Source organism: Pinus tabuliformis, chromosome 7 (assembly GCF_031772625.1).
Source record: "Pinus tabuliformis cultivar Carrire ecotype Pingquan chromosome 7, CPIR1, whole genome shotgun sequence".
NCBI lineage: Eukaryota > Viridiplantae > Streptophyta > Pinopsida > Pinales > Pinaceae > Pinus > Pinus tabuliformis.
The window spans coordinates 204,913,397-204,930,380 of NC_142293.1; the positions used below are offsets into that span (position 1 = coordinate 204,913,397).

The 16,984-nt window shown below is 33.6% G+C and overlaps 1 protein-coding gene across 1 annotated transcript; it reads right to left on the reverse strand.

Annotated features, from left to right (window-relative positions):
- Positions 1-524: 524 nt before the first annotated feature.
- Positions 525-3,970, reverse strand: LOC149246571 (uncharacterized). The gene is made up of 2 exons (XM_089457974.1): positions 1,177-3,970; positions 525-1,068 (listed from the first exon to the last, which is right to left on the reverse strand). The coding sequence occupies exons 1-2, from the start codon at positions 3,914-3,916 to the stop codon at positions 608-610; spliced, it is 3,201 nt and encodes a 1,066-aa protein (XP_089314100.1). The 5' UTR covers positions 3,917-3,970; the 3' UTR covers positions 525-607.
- Positions 3,971-16,984: the final 13,014 nt, after the last annotated feature.

Here is a 16,984-nt window from a genome sequence, read left to right on the forward strand (position 1 = left end):
ATATTAATCCATTAATTTGTGCTCTAAAGATAATACAATTAGTTTCATATCACCTTTTGTGAGAGAGGTTCTTATTTTGTAGATATGAATATTGACATCATGGATAATAGTAATAAATCACATTAAGATATAATTTTTTCATTTGGTTAATAAAGTGTTATTAAAGAATTTAATTTTCACATTAATAATAATCATAAATAGATAGTAAATATGAACAAAAGATTGGTCAAATAATTAAAAATAATATCAAAAGTGTAATTAAAATCCAATATAATTCATAAAATCAATTCACTCATCTAAAAAAATGTGTTTACAAGTTATAGATGATTATTATTTTCTAATTATATCCTTTCATTTATAGAAAATTAAATAATGGAATTAATTTGAGACAATTAAAAACATTGTCATTATGAATGGCCAATAAAATAATCAAATGTATAGTTGCAATGTCACAAAAGCGTGTACTTTTTATTTTGATAATGCAGACATATAAATATAAATACTAATAGAAGTTTACTTCAACGATTATAACTTAAAAAAAAAAAACAAGTGCCATTGTATGCACAATGGAAATATTGAAATCTTCTGGTATTGTAATTTTCACAAACTAAAATGAGGAAGAACTATGGGCATTTGATGCATGTGTATCACTCCTTGTTGCATTTGTATTGCTAAGCAAATTAGATATGCTTTGCCTTAATCTCCTAGAAGCAATTGCATTTGCCCCCAAATCATTTCTAAGGTTCTCCAATACCATTACCACATCTCTCATAGTTGGTCGTTCATTGGGTGAATCTTTCGAACAAACCAAACCAACCTGTATAAGAGAAGATATGCAATTGAATACATTGCTTTCTTCAAATTCATCTCCTTCCACCTCCCTAAGAAGGTTGTTGTCAATTACCTCCTTAACGCTGCTTGGAAAGGCTAGATTTACCCACTTGTGCAAGTTCAGGTCTCCAGAAAACATATCATTAGTTGGTCGTTTCCTCGTAAGCATTTCCAACAACAAAATGCCATAGCTGTAAATATCTCCTTTGGTAGACACTGGCTGACCGAATCCATACTCTGCATTTAAGATAACATTCATCAAATTTTACTCTATTGTTCCATGCAAAAATGTTGGTGAGACATTTAGAAATGAAAAGCAAACATTTAACATTCTAAATGTCATACCTGGTGCAATATAGCCCGTAGATCCTTTCAAAGAAAGTGTTGAAGTAAGTGACTCAGTAGAGGTTTCATCAATTAATCTTGCAATGCCAAAATCTGTAACATGCCCTGACATGTCTTCATCAATAAGCACATTATTTGGTTTTAAATCACAATGCACTACCTGCACAAATGAATCATGATGAAGATATTCGATGGCATGGGCCACATCTATTGCAATGTCCAATCTTGTTTTTAGCCCCATTTCACATGCATCTTCACCATTGTTGTCATTTGTATTAGGATACAAATGCTTCTCCAGGCTTCCATTAGATATAAATTTGAACACTAATCCTTTGAAATCAATGTTGCAACATGAGGTTATGATTTTCACCAGATTCCGATGTCGAACCTTTTGCAAGACGCTACATTCCGCTTTAAAACTCTTTTCAGCCTTGTCCTTTAGCAAATGGAAAACTTTTACAGCAACAAGTGTGCCATCAATCAAAATTCCTTTATAAACTGAACCAAAATTCCCTGTTCCCAACAAGTTGGCCTCGGCAAATCCATTAGTTGCTATATGAAGCTCTTGATATGAGATCCTTTTGTGCTCCAACCTTTGCAAAATGGCTTGTGAGGAATCAAAGTTTTGCACAAGCATATTTCTGTTCCAAAGGAATCCCTTTCTTTTCCAAAGGAATCCCAAAAGTAAACAACATAATATAAAAGCAGCAACTCCACTCACTGGCAGTATCAATCTTTTCACAAGTGCAAAATGATGTCTTGGTGTTTGACATGCAGGCAGTTGAAATACTTGCGGTCCACAAAGGCCAGGATTTCCAATTAAGGACATGACAATTGTTCTATTTGCAAAAAACCCTCCTTCTGGAATTTCCCCAGTGAAATTGTTGAAAGACAAATTCAAGCTTTGAAGCATTTTCAAATTCTTGAGTGTGACCACTGGTATTATACCTGATAAGTTGTTCAAAGAGAGGTCTAGACTTGCAAGGCTTTGTAAATTTCCAAGTGACTCTGGAATAGACCCTTGGAAGGAATTGCGAGATAAGTTCAATAATTGTAGCTCATTGCAACTTCCAAGTGCAGGGGGGATTGCCCCAATCAATTGATTGACAGAGATGTCTATAGCTTGAGCCATTGCAATTTTACCAATCTCTGTGGGCAAGGAACCTTCTAATAAATTCCATGACAAATTCAAATAGAATTGTAGATTAGAAAATTTCCCAATTTCATGTGGTATACTTCCAGAGAGCCTATTGTGAGATAGGTCAAGCAATTCCAAGTTTATACAATCTCCTAAGCTGGAAGGTATGGTCCCTGATAAGTTATTGTGATGAAGATGGAGTCTTCTTAGTTGTTTAAGGAGTGAAAGAGAATTTGGAATCTTTCCAGAAAGACTATTTCCACTAAGGTCCAAGAGACCAAGGTGTTGTAAGCTTTCAAAATAGTCAGGGATGTTTCCTTCTAAATTATTGTTACTTAAATACAATCTTTCTAATTTTACAAGTTTTCCTAATGGTGGAACATTACCATTTAGAAAATTTTCACTTAAATTTAAGAAGGTTAAGCTGCTAAGATTGCCTATATGTAGAGGGATGTTTCCTTGTATTTTATTATTTGATAATAGTAGCATAGATAAATTAGTAGAAAGTCTACCTATGTCAAGTGGCAAAACACCACTTAATTTATTGTTGTGCAACCATAGGTAGTTTAAGTGAGAACAATTAGTAAGAGCAGTAAGAAAAGGCATGTTTATAGCATTGCCACTATCTAGTTGATTGTTATTCAAAAGTAAAAATTCAAGAAAAGATAACTTAGCCAACTCTATTGGCACGGTCCCACTCAGCTTGTTATCACTTAAACCGAGTAATACCAAGTTAGAGAAATTTCCAATAAACTTTGGAATCTCTCCACTAAGTTGATTTCCCGCCAAATTGAGATCTTGCAAGTTTAACATATTTGACAAAGATGTGGGAATGCGACCTGACAAATCATTACTGAAAAGAGAAAGTCCTTGTAATTGCCGGAGGGAACCCAACTCCCTCGGGATATTGCCGGTCAGATGGTTGATCCCGAGATCCAGAATAGTCAAATTTTTGCAGCCGATGAGTTGACTCGGAATGGAACCGGTGAGACTGTTGGCTTCCAAACCCAACTCAATCAGCGATGAAAGGTTTCCCAAGGAAGAGGGAATGGTACCTGTCAGCTCGTTCTCTCCCAAGTAAAGCTTTTGCAAAAGCGGAAGGGAACCCAACTCGCTCGGGATATTTCCGGTCAGGTTGTTGAAGGAGAGCGCCAGAAAAGTCAAATTTCTGCAACTGCAGAGTTGAGTTGGGATATTTCCGTCCAACCCATTGTGGTCCAACCTGAGCTCCCTCAAACGAAAGAGGCGTCCCAATTGAGGCGGGATATGACCAGTGAGCTCATTGCCTCTGAGAATGAGCGTGCGGAGAAACGACAAATTGCCGAGCGATGGAGAAATGGAACCGCTCAGATCCATCAGAGTGAGGTCGAGGGAGGCCACTCTGTTTGGATGACGGCGGCTGCAGGTGACGCCGGTCCAGTTGCAGAAGGGGTTGGCGGGAGTCCAATCTGCGAGGGAATGATGTGGATCGCTGGCAATGAGGTTCCTGAATGCCACCAGGGATTGGTGGTCATTGTGGAAAGAGTGGGATCCTTTCCCAGGGGTGAAGGAAAAGATGAGGAGGAGAAAGAGCAGATGAAAAGCAAAAGAAAGAGAGGGCATGGTGGTTGAAATCGCAGCCTCTGGGAGAGGGGAGGGGAGAAATGCAGTGAGTATAGGTGGAGAAGTGAGTGAGTATTTATAATGAGAGAAACCGCGTGTTTCGGCGTCGTGTATAATGTGAACGTAGAAAGGGGGAAAACGTGAAGGACAAGGTATCAAAGAAGTCTTTCAAAAGTCTTCCACTGCTGAGAAAAGTGGCGTCGTGGAGAAGACAGGGGGAAAACGTGAAGGAGAAGGCATCAAAGAAGTCTTTCAAAAGTCTTCCACTGCTGAGAAAAGTGGCGTAGTGTATAGTGTGAACGTAGAGGGGAAAAGGTGAAGGACAAGGCATCAATCATCACAAAAAAGTATTATTTAATCTCACAACGCTCACGTCAAAAGAAGTCTTTCAAAAGTCTTCCACTGCTTTGCTGAGAAAAGTAGTTTCCGATGTTGTCGTTAAAAAAAACCAATAACAATAAAATTTCATTTCAATGAATATAATTAAATTACTAAAAAATAATTCTAAAAATAAGAAATTAATAAGTTAAAAAATAATTTGAGTGTAATTTTCTTTGATTGTCTCATATATACACATCTCATTCTTAATTCTACTGAAAACTTAGAGACCTTTTTTCGCTATTGTCTGTATTTAAATATGAGAGATTTGGAAAATGGCAATCTGTGAAAGTTAAAATTGGCAATGTGATTCTTGTGATTCTTGTGTTATTATTATTCAACGTAGTTGTTATGACTGATACAAGTGAAAATTTTCATTTTTATTTAGAACTAAATATTTAATATATTCATTTTTTTATTTATATCTCTCTGTTGTATGTTTAAAAAAAAATAATATATTCATATTTTCATCTCTAATGATGAGGATTTAGTAGCGCCTTGGTGTGGTTATTTATATTTGAGCCAAAATGTCTCCCCATCTACAGTTGCAAAATTGTGTGGTTATTTATATTTGAGCCAAAATGTCTCCCCATCTATAGTTGCAAAATTGTGAAGTAGTAAATTCCTCCAAAAATTGTCTCATGGGCACGTTTTGCATTACAAATCAATATGATATCGTTGTGCATTACAGATCAATCTGTTTGTGAAGTAGTAAATTCCTCCAAAAATTGTCTCATAGGCACATTGTGCATTACAAATCAATATGATATCGTTGTGCATTACAAACCAATCTGATATCATTTTATACTGCACAAGTCAACCTCAACAAGATCTCCTCTTAATATTATGCAAGCTACCCCTATGTATTGGGCATTAATATAAGTATTATTATTAATTTACATAATAATTATCTGTGTAGCTATTTTTCTTCAAAATATTTTGTTTCATAGAAAAGTGTAGCACTCATTTGAAAGATGGAAAATTTCATGGGACAACCATCGGTTGATTGCATATTTTTCTAGCCATCTTCTTCATTATACATGGGTGAAATTATGCATATTTTTTCAACTAGAAAATGTGTTTTAGTAGCTGGAAATTGTATGGTATAGCAAGGTTTTAACTCTAGAAATTCCAACCATCTATTTCTTCAAATTATTTTTATCTTTTGCATGTGCTTTTAGTTGCAAATCATATTGTTTATGTTGGAAATTGTATGCGGCAACATGTTGTAAATTGTGAAGAGATTTTGTGAATTTCATTTATAGTTTATCCATCTATCCATCAACAAATTTTTATTGTTTTTATTTTAATTTGGCAATATTTAAAGTAAGTGGTAGGCACTAAAAATGTCACTTTGCATAACACAGATTGTGGTTATGTGTCTAGCCAAGTTGGTTGGCAACATGTTGTAAATTGTGAAGAGATTTTGTGAATTTCATTTATAGTTTATCCATCTATCCATCAACAAATTTTTATTGTTTTTATTTTAATTTGGCAATATTTAAAGTAAGTGGTAGGCACTAAAAATGTCACTTTGCATAACAAAGATTGTGGTTATGTGTCTAGCCAAGTTGGTTGGCAACATGTTGTAAATTGTGAAGAGATTTTGTGAATTTCATTTATAGTTTATCCATCTATCCATCAACAAATTTTTATTGTTTTTATTTTAACTTGGCAATATTTAAAGTAAGTGGTAGGCACTAAAAATGTCACTTTGCATAACACAGATTGTGGTTATGTGTCTAGCCAAGTTGGTCACGAAGTCCAATTTCGCTCATTCACACCAATTGAGCTAGCATCCATCCCATTTCAATGCACAAATGCCACCATGAAAAAGTTTCTAATTGAAGAATATTTTCATTGTAGCGTTTTTGCATCCAAATATGATGCATCATAAAAATAGTAATGGTAGAATTTTATCTAGAAGTGAGATTCAATTTCAGTCAGTAACGTCAAATGAGCTAGCAACCACTTCTTGTTGAAGAACCTTTCTGATTCTTTCTAACTTATGCATGTTTACATTTTTTGTAGAGAATATCCTTTGGATAATACATTAGCTTTCAAGCACCAAGATAGCAGTTACTATGCACCCAACAAGTGATTGTATAAGTAACATGAGTAATTAATCGTTCTCGGATGTAGTATTAGGTTATTTTTTTATGCAAACAAGCATGATTATCTTATTGAGTATTGAAGAATTTTATGTTTTTCACTTGAACATATCGAACAATTTGATATTTCTTTCTTGAGAGTGTTGATATTAATAAAATAACTTCCATATGCATTGAGGATTCAAGCATCAAGATAACAGTTACTTTAAACCCAATAAACAGTTGTATAAGTAACACGAGTAATTAATTGTTCTTGGATGTAGTATTATTTTATTTTCTTATGCAAACAAGCATGATTATCTTATTGAATATGGAAGAAATTGAATAATTTCCCTTCAACTTGATCATATCAAATGAAAACTAAAATCGATTACCAGTAGAAGCATGAACTCCGTGTAATCTCATGTAATCTCCCTTCCGTGAAATATAAGTTGCTTTAATTTAGCAATGATTTGATAAAACATTTTTAAATTTATTATTTAAGAAAGATGAGGCTAACAGAGATTTCACAATTTTTAAACTTTTGTAAACTTTATTATGTTAATTTCAGTATTGTAGAGTAGAGTTGTTTTTAGAGTTAGATGATCTAAAAGTTACTTTATTAAAAGTTTTGTTTTTGAAAGTGTATTATTTTGTTTTTATTAAAACAAAATCGTTCATCTATAATTTAGAGTGAGCTGATTTAAAAGTTATTTTATTAAAAATTTTGTTTTTGAGATTGTATTAATTTGTTTTTATTAAAAAAAATCCATTTATCTATAGTTTAATATTGTGAATTTAATTTTGTTATTTATTATTATTATTTAAATTTATTTATTTGTAAAGTGATTGATTGAGGTTTTATTACGTGTTGTTTAATAATTTTTATTTTTTATTATTTTTTTTGCTTTTAATTTTATTTCTTTTTTTTTTTTACTATTTTCATGAATTATAGTTTTTCCTCACAAATTTTAAAGAGGAAAAAATAATTAAAAAAAAATCAATATTTTTTTTTTATTACTTTTTAATTTGACTTTATCTTTTCCCTTCACTTTTCTATAATTTTTTTTCCTAAAAGCATTGACAATTATACAATAAAACTTTCATTTCAATGAATATAGTTAAATTACTAAAAATTAATTCTAAAAATGAGAAATTAATAAAGTTAAAAGATAATTTGAGTGTAATATTTTCTGATTGTCTTATATATATACATCTCATTCTTAATTCTACTTAAAGCTTAAAGACCTTTTGTCATTATTGTCTACACTCAAATATTAAAGATTTGGAAAATGACAATTTGTGAAGTTGAAATTGGCAATATGATTCCTATTATTATTGTGCTATTATTAATCAAAATAGTTGTTATAGTTGTTATAACTGATACAGGTGAAAATTTTCATTTTTATTTAGAACTAAATATTTAATATATTCATATTTTTATTTATATCTCTATGTTGTATGTTTTAAAAAAATTTAATATATTCATATTTTCATCTCTAATGATGAGGATTTAGTAGTGTCCTCATGTGGTTATTTATATTTCAGTGGAAATGTCTCCCCATCTATAGTTGCAAAATTGTGAAGTAGTAAATTGCTGCAAAAATTGTCTCATAGGCACATTATGCATTACAAATCAATATGATATCGTTGTGCATTAGAGACCAATTTGATATCATTTTATACTGCACAAGTCAACCTCAACAAGCTCTCCTCTTAATATTACGCAAGCTACCCCTCTGTATTGGGCATTAATATAAGTATTATTATGGATTTCAGAGATCTGTGCTTGAATCTTTTGAATCATTGACCGGAGAATCCAAATTAAGATTATATATATAATATTAATAAAACAATTTAATATATTTATAAAAAATTTTAAAAAACAAATTAATATTAAATTATATAAAAAATATAAAAATAAATATTAATTAAAATAAAAATTATTATTTCAGCCGACAGTTTGTTATTCCAATGTTTTATCCTCATCACTATTTATGATTATTTCTCCGTTGCTCTTCTGTCATCATCATTCTCATATCTGAAGATGGATCCCATTTGGGATTTGAAACGTTGGTACAAAAATGTTAAAATTGTGGATTCTCCGGTCAATGATTCATAAGTATTATTATTAATTCACATAATAATTATTCGTATAGTTATTTGTTTTCAAAGTAGTTTATTTCATAGAAAAGTGTAGCTCTCATTTGAAATTGCATATTTTTCTAGCCATCTTCTTCATTATACATTGGTGAAATTATGCATATTTTTTCAACTAGAAAATGTGTTTTAGTAGCTGGAAATTGTATGGTATAGCAGGGTTTTAATTGTAGAAATTCCAACCATCTATTTCTTCAAATATTTTTTATCTTTTGCATGTGCTTTTAGCTGGAAATCATATTGTTTATGTTGGAAATTGTATGGGGCAGCATGTTGTAAATTGTGATGAGATTTTGTGAATTTCATTTGTTTTTTATCATTACTATAGTTGCACTATTTTCTTTTTCCATTGGGGTTAGTGTCTTATTTGGTGCATCAAATCACCCGCTAAGTATTGATTATCATAATGTTACTGTTGCAAAAAATGGACATTTCCAACTTATTTTTTACTAACTTTTCACTTTGGCAAATACAATTCGTTGAAAATTTAAAACGTTACAAAAATGGTGGTGCCATTTATAGTTTATCCATCTATCCATCAACAAATTTTTATTGTTTTTACTTTAATTTGGCAATATTTAAAGTAAGTGGTAGGCACTAAAAATGTCACTTTGCATAATACAGATTGTGGTTATGTGTCTAGCCAAGTTGGTCGCGAATTCCAATTTTGCTCATTCACACCAATTGAATTAGCGTCCGTCTCATTTCAATGCACAAATGCCACCATGAAAAAGTTCCTAATTGAAGAATCTTTTCATTGTAGCATTTTTGCATCCAAATATGATGCACCATAAAAATAATAATGGTAGCATTTTATCCAGAAGTGAGATTCAATTTCAGTGAGTAATGTCAAATGAGCTAGCAAACACTTCTCGTTGAAGAACCTTTTTGATACTTTCTAACTTATGCATGTTTACATTTTCTGCAGAGAATATTCTTTGGGTAATACATTAGCTTTCAAGCACCAAGATAGCAATTACTTTGCACCCAATAAGTGATTGTATAAGTAACATGAGTAATTAATTGTTCTCATATGTAATATTAGGTTATTTTCTTGTGCAAACAAGCATGATTATCTTATTGAGTATTGAAGCATTTTATGTTTTTCACTTGAATGTATCGAACAATTTGATATTTTTTCTTGAGAGTATTGATATTAAGTATTGAAACATTTCATGCTTTTCACTTGAATGTATCGAACAATTTGATATTTTTTCTTAAGAGTGTTGATATTAATAAAATAGCTCCCATATGCATTGACGATTCAAGCATCAAGATAATAATTACTTTGCACTCAATAAACGATTGTATAAGTAACATGAGTAATTAATTGTTCTTGTATGCAGTATTATGTTAATATCTTATGCAAACAAGCATGATTATCTTATTGAGTATTGAAGCATTTTATAGTTTTCGCTTGAACATATTGAACAATTTTATATTTCTTTCTTGAAGGTGTTGATATTAGTAAAAGAGCTCTCATATGCATTGAGGATTCAACATTGAATTATATTATTTAAGTGCAGAAATTTTGGTGATGGGATTACAACTACCCAAGAAATTAAATCTAAATCAAGAGACACAATTCTACTCTACTGCTCTGCGAAAAGTAATTCATAATTTAGAACAACATGCGCAAACATGCATCATCAAATACACAGGTACACAGATGTTTCTAGGGGAAACCAATTGCTAAAAACCCCTTAAGCCAATTTTTCATTAATATAGTGAATTGAGAAACAATTACGATTATGATCTCTTGCTCTGAGGACAAACTGCAAGAGCAAATGTCTACTTGCACTCACGTTGCCCACACTTGCATTGCCTGCACTCACGCTGCCCGCACTCTCTCTGCCTACAATCGCACTACTTGCACTCGCTCCTATTTCCTTATGCAATTATTTAGGATTGATCACCTGACCAATACTCTAAACTGTACACTCAATCTAGTATATAATTAATTGTACATTGACTTGGAATCTACACCACAACTGATCAATTCTAATTCCTTGCATGCATGATCTATTTTTTGGTTGGCTGATTGATCAGTTCACTGGATGATCTTTGAGTTAGACTATTGTCCCACTGTACAACTGATCTCCAGTTGGCTCTAATAACTATTAGAACTAGTTTAACTGAGTACAACTAAAAATAACTTGACTAGATTGTTATAATTTAGCAATCAACACATCCAAGCTAAATTCCAAGCCCACCAACTCAACTTTAGTGTTCTAACTGAGTAACAAGAGCCATGTCACCTCAGTGAACTTCCTCCAAGTTGTTTGCTAATGTGGAAATTCAATTTTTCTCAATTTGACTAAGGCTAAACTCAAATTGAACCTTTCTTTCTACACTTCTCAACACTCCCTCTTAGCAAGAAAGGAATTTTCCACCACCCCTATCCAACACCTGTGGAATGTACTATAGCACTACCTCTCACTTTTGTTGCTGCTACTGCAACAACTGAAACTAAGAAGCATCCAAGAAGAACATTGAATCAACAGTGTCTCTGCAACTGTCTACTATTGAGCCTCCTTCTCTGTTGTCAAAATTTATCTCCACTCCTCAGTATCTGACCGACATCGATCCTCTTGCTATTGAATAATGTGGGCCCTTGTAGCAAGGTAATGATCCATGAGGAGAACACCTTAATGGACCTTGCCCAAATTTGTACAACTCTGGGACTAAGGATTTACATCACCCCAACTCACTCTTGGAGATATAGTTGCATGGATGGTGAAATATGATCTATTTATATTGTTTCTATTGTTGCTCTATTTTTTATTCTGCATTGTTGTTACAACTACTAAAATAATGAGTCTGATCTCCCCATATCTTGAAGTCCTAGCTTCCATAGGGATTCTCACTCTAAAACTAGACTCCCTCTAAGTCTCGATTTCCCTGTGGGAAATATATCTACTCCTCAATATGCTAATATCAATGGTTACATGTCCTTTTTGTGTCACTAAAGATTGGCTCAATGATCTTCCCACTAGCAACCTTTTAGCTCCATTAATAAGTCTGTACATAGGGTCTTCTAGATCTACCCTGAACTAGGGCTCCATAACTTTGCCTCCTAATAGCTCATTAGTTCTTCAATGATCACTGTACATGAGAACTTCAAGGAATAGTTCTAATGTGATTTCAGGGCTCTAATACCATGCAAAAATTTTAGTGATAGAAGTGCAACTACTCAAGAAATTAAATCTAAATCAAGATACATGACTCTACTCTACTACTTTGTGGAAAGTCATTCACAATTTAGAACAACATGAATCATCAAATAAACAAGTACACAAATGTTTCTAGGGGAAATAAATTGCTAAAAAACCCTTAAGCCCATTTTGCATTAATCAAGTGAATTGAGAACAATTACAATTGTGATATCTCACTAAGAGGGAAAACTCCAAGAGTAAACTTATTCTCACTCTACGTGCACTCGCGCTGCATGCCCTCACTCTTCCTAGACTCACACTGCCCGCACTCGCTCCTATTTCCTTATGCAATTCCTGAGGATTGATCACCTGACCAATAATCTAAAATGTACACTCAATCTAGTATATAATTAATTGTACATTGCCTTGGAATATACACCATAGCTGAGCAATTCAAATTCCTTACATGCATGAGCTACTTTTTGGTTGATTGATCAGTTAACTCGACGATCTCTGAGTTAGGCTATCGTCCCACTGCACAATTGATCACTGTTAGAACTAGTTGAACTAAGTACAACCGAAAATAACTGGACTAGATTGCTATAATTTAGAAATCAACACATATAAACTGAACTCCAAGCACACTAACTCAAATTTAGTGTTCTAACTGAGTGACAAGAGCCATGTCACCTCAATTGACTTCCTCCAAGTTGTCTTATGATGTGGGAATTAAAATTTTCTTAATTTGACTAAGGCTAAAGTCAAATTAAGCCTTTCTTGATACACTTCTCAACACTCCCTCTTAATAAGAAAGGGATTTTCCACCACCTCTTTCCATCACCTATGGAATGTACTATAGCATCACCTCTCACTGTTGTTGTTACTAGTGCAACACCTACAACTAAGAAGCATCCATAAAAACGTTGAATCAACTGTGTCGCTGTAACTCTCTATTGGGAAAATTATGTTGTTTCCGACTCTGCTACTGAGCCTACTGCTGTGTTTTCAACACTTCTATGCACTCTTCGGTATATGAATGAAACTAATCCTCCTGCTACTGAATATTGTGAACCTATATAGCAATGTAATGATCCATGAGGAGAACACCTCAACGGACCCTACCCAAATTTTTGGAACTCTAAGACTAAGGATCTACATCACCATACCTCACTCTTGGAGGTATAGCCGCATGCATGGTGAAATATGATCTACTCATATTGTTGCTACTACTGATTTGTTGATGCTTTTGCACTGTTGCTGCAACTACTGTAATAATGTGTTTGATATCCCCATATCCTGAAGTACTAACTTCCATAGGGATGCTCCCTCTCAAACTAGACTCCCTCTGAGTCTTGATCTCCATGTGGGAAATATCTCTGCTCCTCAATCTACCTATATCAATGATCATAGGTACTTTTTGTGTCACTAAACATTGACTCATTGATCTGCCCACTAGCTTCCTTCTAGCTCCATTAAGAAGTTTGCACATAGGGTCTTCTGGATTTGCCCTAAACTAGGGCTCCATAACTCTGCTTCCTAACAGCTCATCAATTATTCAATGATCAATATACATGAGGAATTCAAGTATTGGTTCTAATGTGATTTCATGGCTCTAATACCATGTAGAAATTTTGGTGATAGAAATGCAACTGCTCAAGAAATTAAATCTAAATTAAGAGGCACAATTCTACTATACTGCTCTTGGGAAAGTAATTCACAATTTAGAACAACATGCACAAACAAACATCAACAAATACATAGGTACACAAATGTTTCTAAGGGAAAGAAATTGTTAAAAACCCCTTAAGCTCATTTTCCATTAATCAAGTGAATTGAGAAACAATTACAATTCAGATCTCTCGCTCTTAGGATAAACGACAAGAGTGAACTTGTTCTCACTCTACGTGCACTCATTCTTCATGTGTTCGCACTACCTGAAATCACGTTGTCTACACTTTCTCTACCTGCACTCGCACTGCCTGCACTTGCTCCTATAACTGAGCGCAATTCCCGAGGATTGATCACCTGACCAATACTCTAAACTATACACTCAATCTAGTATATAATTAATTGTACACTACCTTGGAATCTACACCATAATCGAGAAATTCGAATTCCTTGCATGCATGAGCTATTTTTTGGTTGATTGACCAATTAACTAGATGATCCCTGAGTTAGACTATTATCCCACTTCACAATTGATCTCCAACTCGCTCTAATAACTGTTAGAACTAGTTTAACTGAGTACAACTAAAAATAACTGGACTAGATTGCTATAATTTAGCAATCAACACATGCAAACTGGACTCCAATCTCACTAACTCAAATTTAGTGTTCTAACTGGAGTGAAACGAGCAATGTCACCTTAGTTAACTGCCTCCAAGTTGTCTGCTGATGTGGAAATTTGAATTTTCTCAATTTGACTATGGCTAAAGTCAAATTGTGTCTTTCTTGTTACACTTCTCAACATTAAGAACATCATATTATTTTCTAACTAATATGTGTTTGGCCTCTAGACAAGTAAAACATTTGGTTTGTGACTCTAATATATTATTTTTGGAAGAATATTATAAAAAACCTCTTTTTGTACAAGAGAAACTACAAACAATAGTAACAATGAACTGAAGACTCTAGAAACAAGTTAACATGGAGTTAACTTTAAAGATAATGGAATATAAAATATCAATGAAATATTTATGTCTTTATCATTTTTTACTTTAATTTTGTATATTTAAACTAAGCATAGGTACCAACTACAATGTAGCATCACTTGAGCACATCTTCATTAAAATATTTAATTTACTAACATCAAGCAAGCATAAAAGAACAAATATAATAAATAATTAATGCATCAAAGACTATTACATTCTTTTTCCTAATGTAATTATCTTGTTGTTACAAGATCACGTATATGCAATTTTAGTTCTTTATTTTTTTTACTTTAATTTAGCTCTATTTAAACTAAGCGATAGGTACTAGCTACTATATAGCACTTGTTTACATTCCAATCAGTTTACTTTCCAAAGATTCTTATTAAAATCTAAATAATATAGAGTTATTTCAACTTTGAGTTTATTAAATATTGACAAAAATTAGATATAATTTTAGAAATGAAATTTATCTCTGTATTTCATAAATTGTAAATTAAAAAAATATGTTAATTTTTTTTAATGTTTTTATCATATATCTTTCTTGTAAGCATAGTAGGGGTCTTTCATTCATTCATTTTCAAAGTAGGTTACAACCAGAAAATACATTCCGTGGCCTCAACTTGCCCATTGGGAAACCATGTATGTTGGCCATCGGAATGCATTATAAGCCATCCAAAATCTAAGGTTCTTAAGTCTGTCAAAATTAGCCTTACAGGCCTGAATGTCTAAAAACTAGTTCACCCTTAACATGCTAACATAAGTACTGATACTCGACATATACATATTCAAAATGTAACAAAAGGAAATAACTAAAACTATTCATTAGAGGGCTCCACAAGAGTTGGGTGCTTTGCACTGGAACTTGGTAATTTAGATTGAAGAAGGCACAAAATGTGCTTCTCAATATGACACGGACAAACATTCTGTTGTTGAATTTGGAATTGAACAAGTTGGAATTCTTTCTGAATTTCCTGGAATACAGGATCAACTTTGATAGACCATGTTGCATTCATGATAGCTCTTGCTACTATGCTCTTCATCATCCAATAGAGGTAAATTGTCTACCTGTACTGGGTGAGACGACCACGGGTATGGCCAGGATCAGGTACCAGCAGGTGACAATCTTCCACCTCAATTTCCTTCTCAACTCATTGGTTAAGGCCTGACTCCCAACCTGTTATCATCTGTCTTACCTACTCAGGAGTACCTGTTGTATATGTATGGGCCACATCAATGATGTGTTGGGCATCTAGTTTTCTTCCACTTCTCGTCGGCGGCCTCAACGAGGATGCTCATCGACCTCCCCAAGACTCTCTATTCCGACTGCGTCTGCAACCCCCATTTCCAGGCTGGTCGGTGCCCATGGATGGTCTTTCCATCTCTTTCAACCTTTTTGAGATATATTATAATCAACTACCGAAACCATTGAATGAGTGAATACCCTCGGCTTGTCGACTAGGTGGTCCCTCCAATTATAAACCCCAGGAAGACTCACAAATAACATGAGCAAGAAACAAGAAACATTAGGATGTGCCAACCATCCTCGAGTAGTTCTTTCTTCTCATTACCCATAGTCTTTGCTTAGTCATTTCATAGAGTAAATTAAATCCAGAGAAGGTATGTCTCTGCCATATGACAAAACCACCCACCATTGCCTCAACCCCATTCCCATGTATACAAACACCTATACATTTTAAAACCAACACTGACGACAAGTAGAGTAATCACAAACCAATTCAACCAAACATGCAAACAACCATTCCACTCGGGCGGTATATTCTTTCCACACAGAGAAGCCCAAATTAAACCATAGATTCCCATCATCCTTGAAAATTAACTGGGCTAACAAATAATATCACATTGATTTTCATTTCAATCTTCAAATGAGGAATAAGTGTCTTGATTGGGTGAGGAATGAGGGTCCTCCTCACTCCTATTTATATCATTCCTTAGGGTGACGTTTAACCTTCTCAAATTGTCTCCTCAATTCAAGGCTGACTTAAAACTTAAGACAAGTTCACCCACATAATCAAATAAAATTTATGTTCACTCTATCCACAAGGTCTCTCTTGTGCTACAAGCGTCCCCTTGTTCCTTTAAGGGTGCCTTACAATCAAGTGCCAAGTGTCCAAATACATACACGGTTTCACACCTGCAAGCTTGGGTGCAAAGCCGACACGCTTGGGTTCTTAGCCCACAAGTGACTTAGTGGTGCCAATTTCTCCACAACCCTATAGGCTAGGGTTTGGAGTACCTCCCAAGTTACCAATCTCGACATGTTCAATATGTTTAAATTTGATTGGATCCCTCTTACAAAAAGGATTATTTATGTTGTGATAACATTGATTGCATTATTCCTACTAGAATTACATCTAGTTTAAAAAAATTATATACTTGGAGATATAGCATGAAATATAAATGGATTGTAATTAAGTGAGGATGAGTAAGTGGAATACAAAATGGAATGTCTATACTTATATATCAAACTCGAGATGAGGTATGTTTGCAATTATGAATAATTATTTGTTTTGAATTATGCTTGCCATTACTATTTGTGTCTTTATTTTAACCTTATTCACACCACTTTTTTCCCTTTCAGTGGAGGAGAGGACACTACAATAGAGATAATGTGCA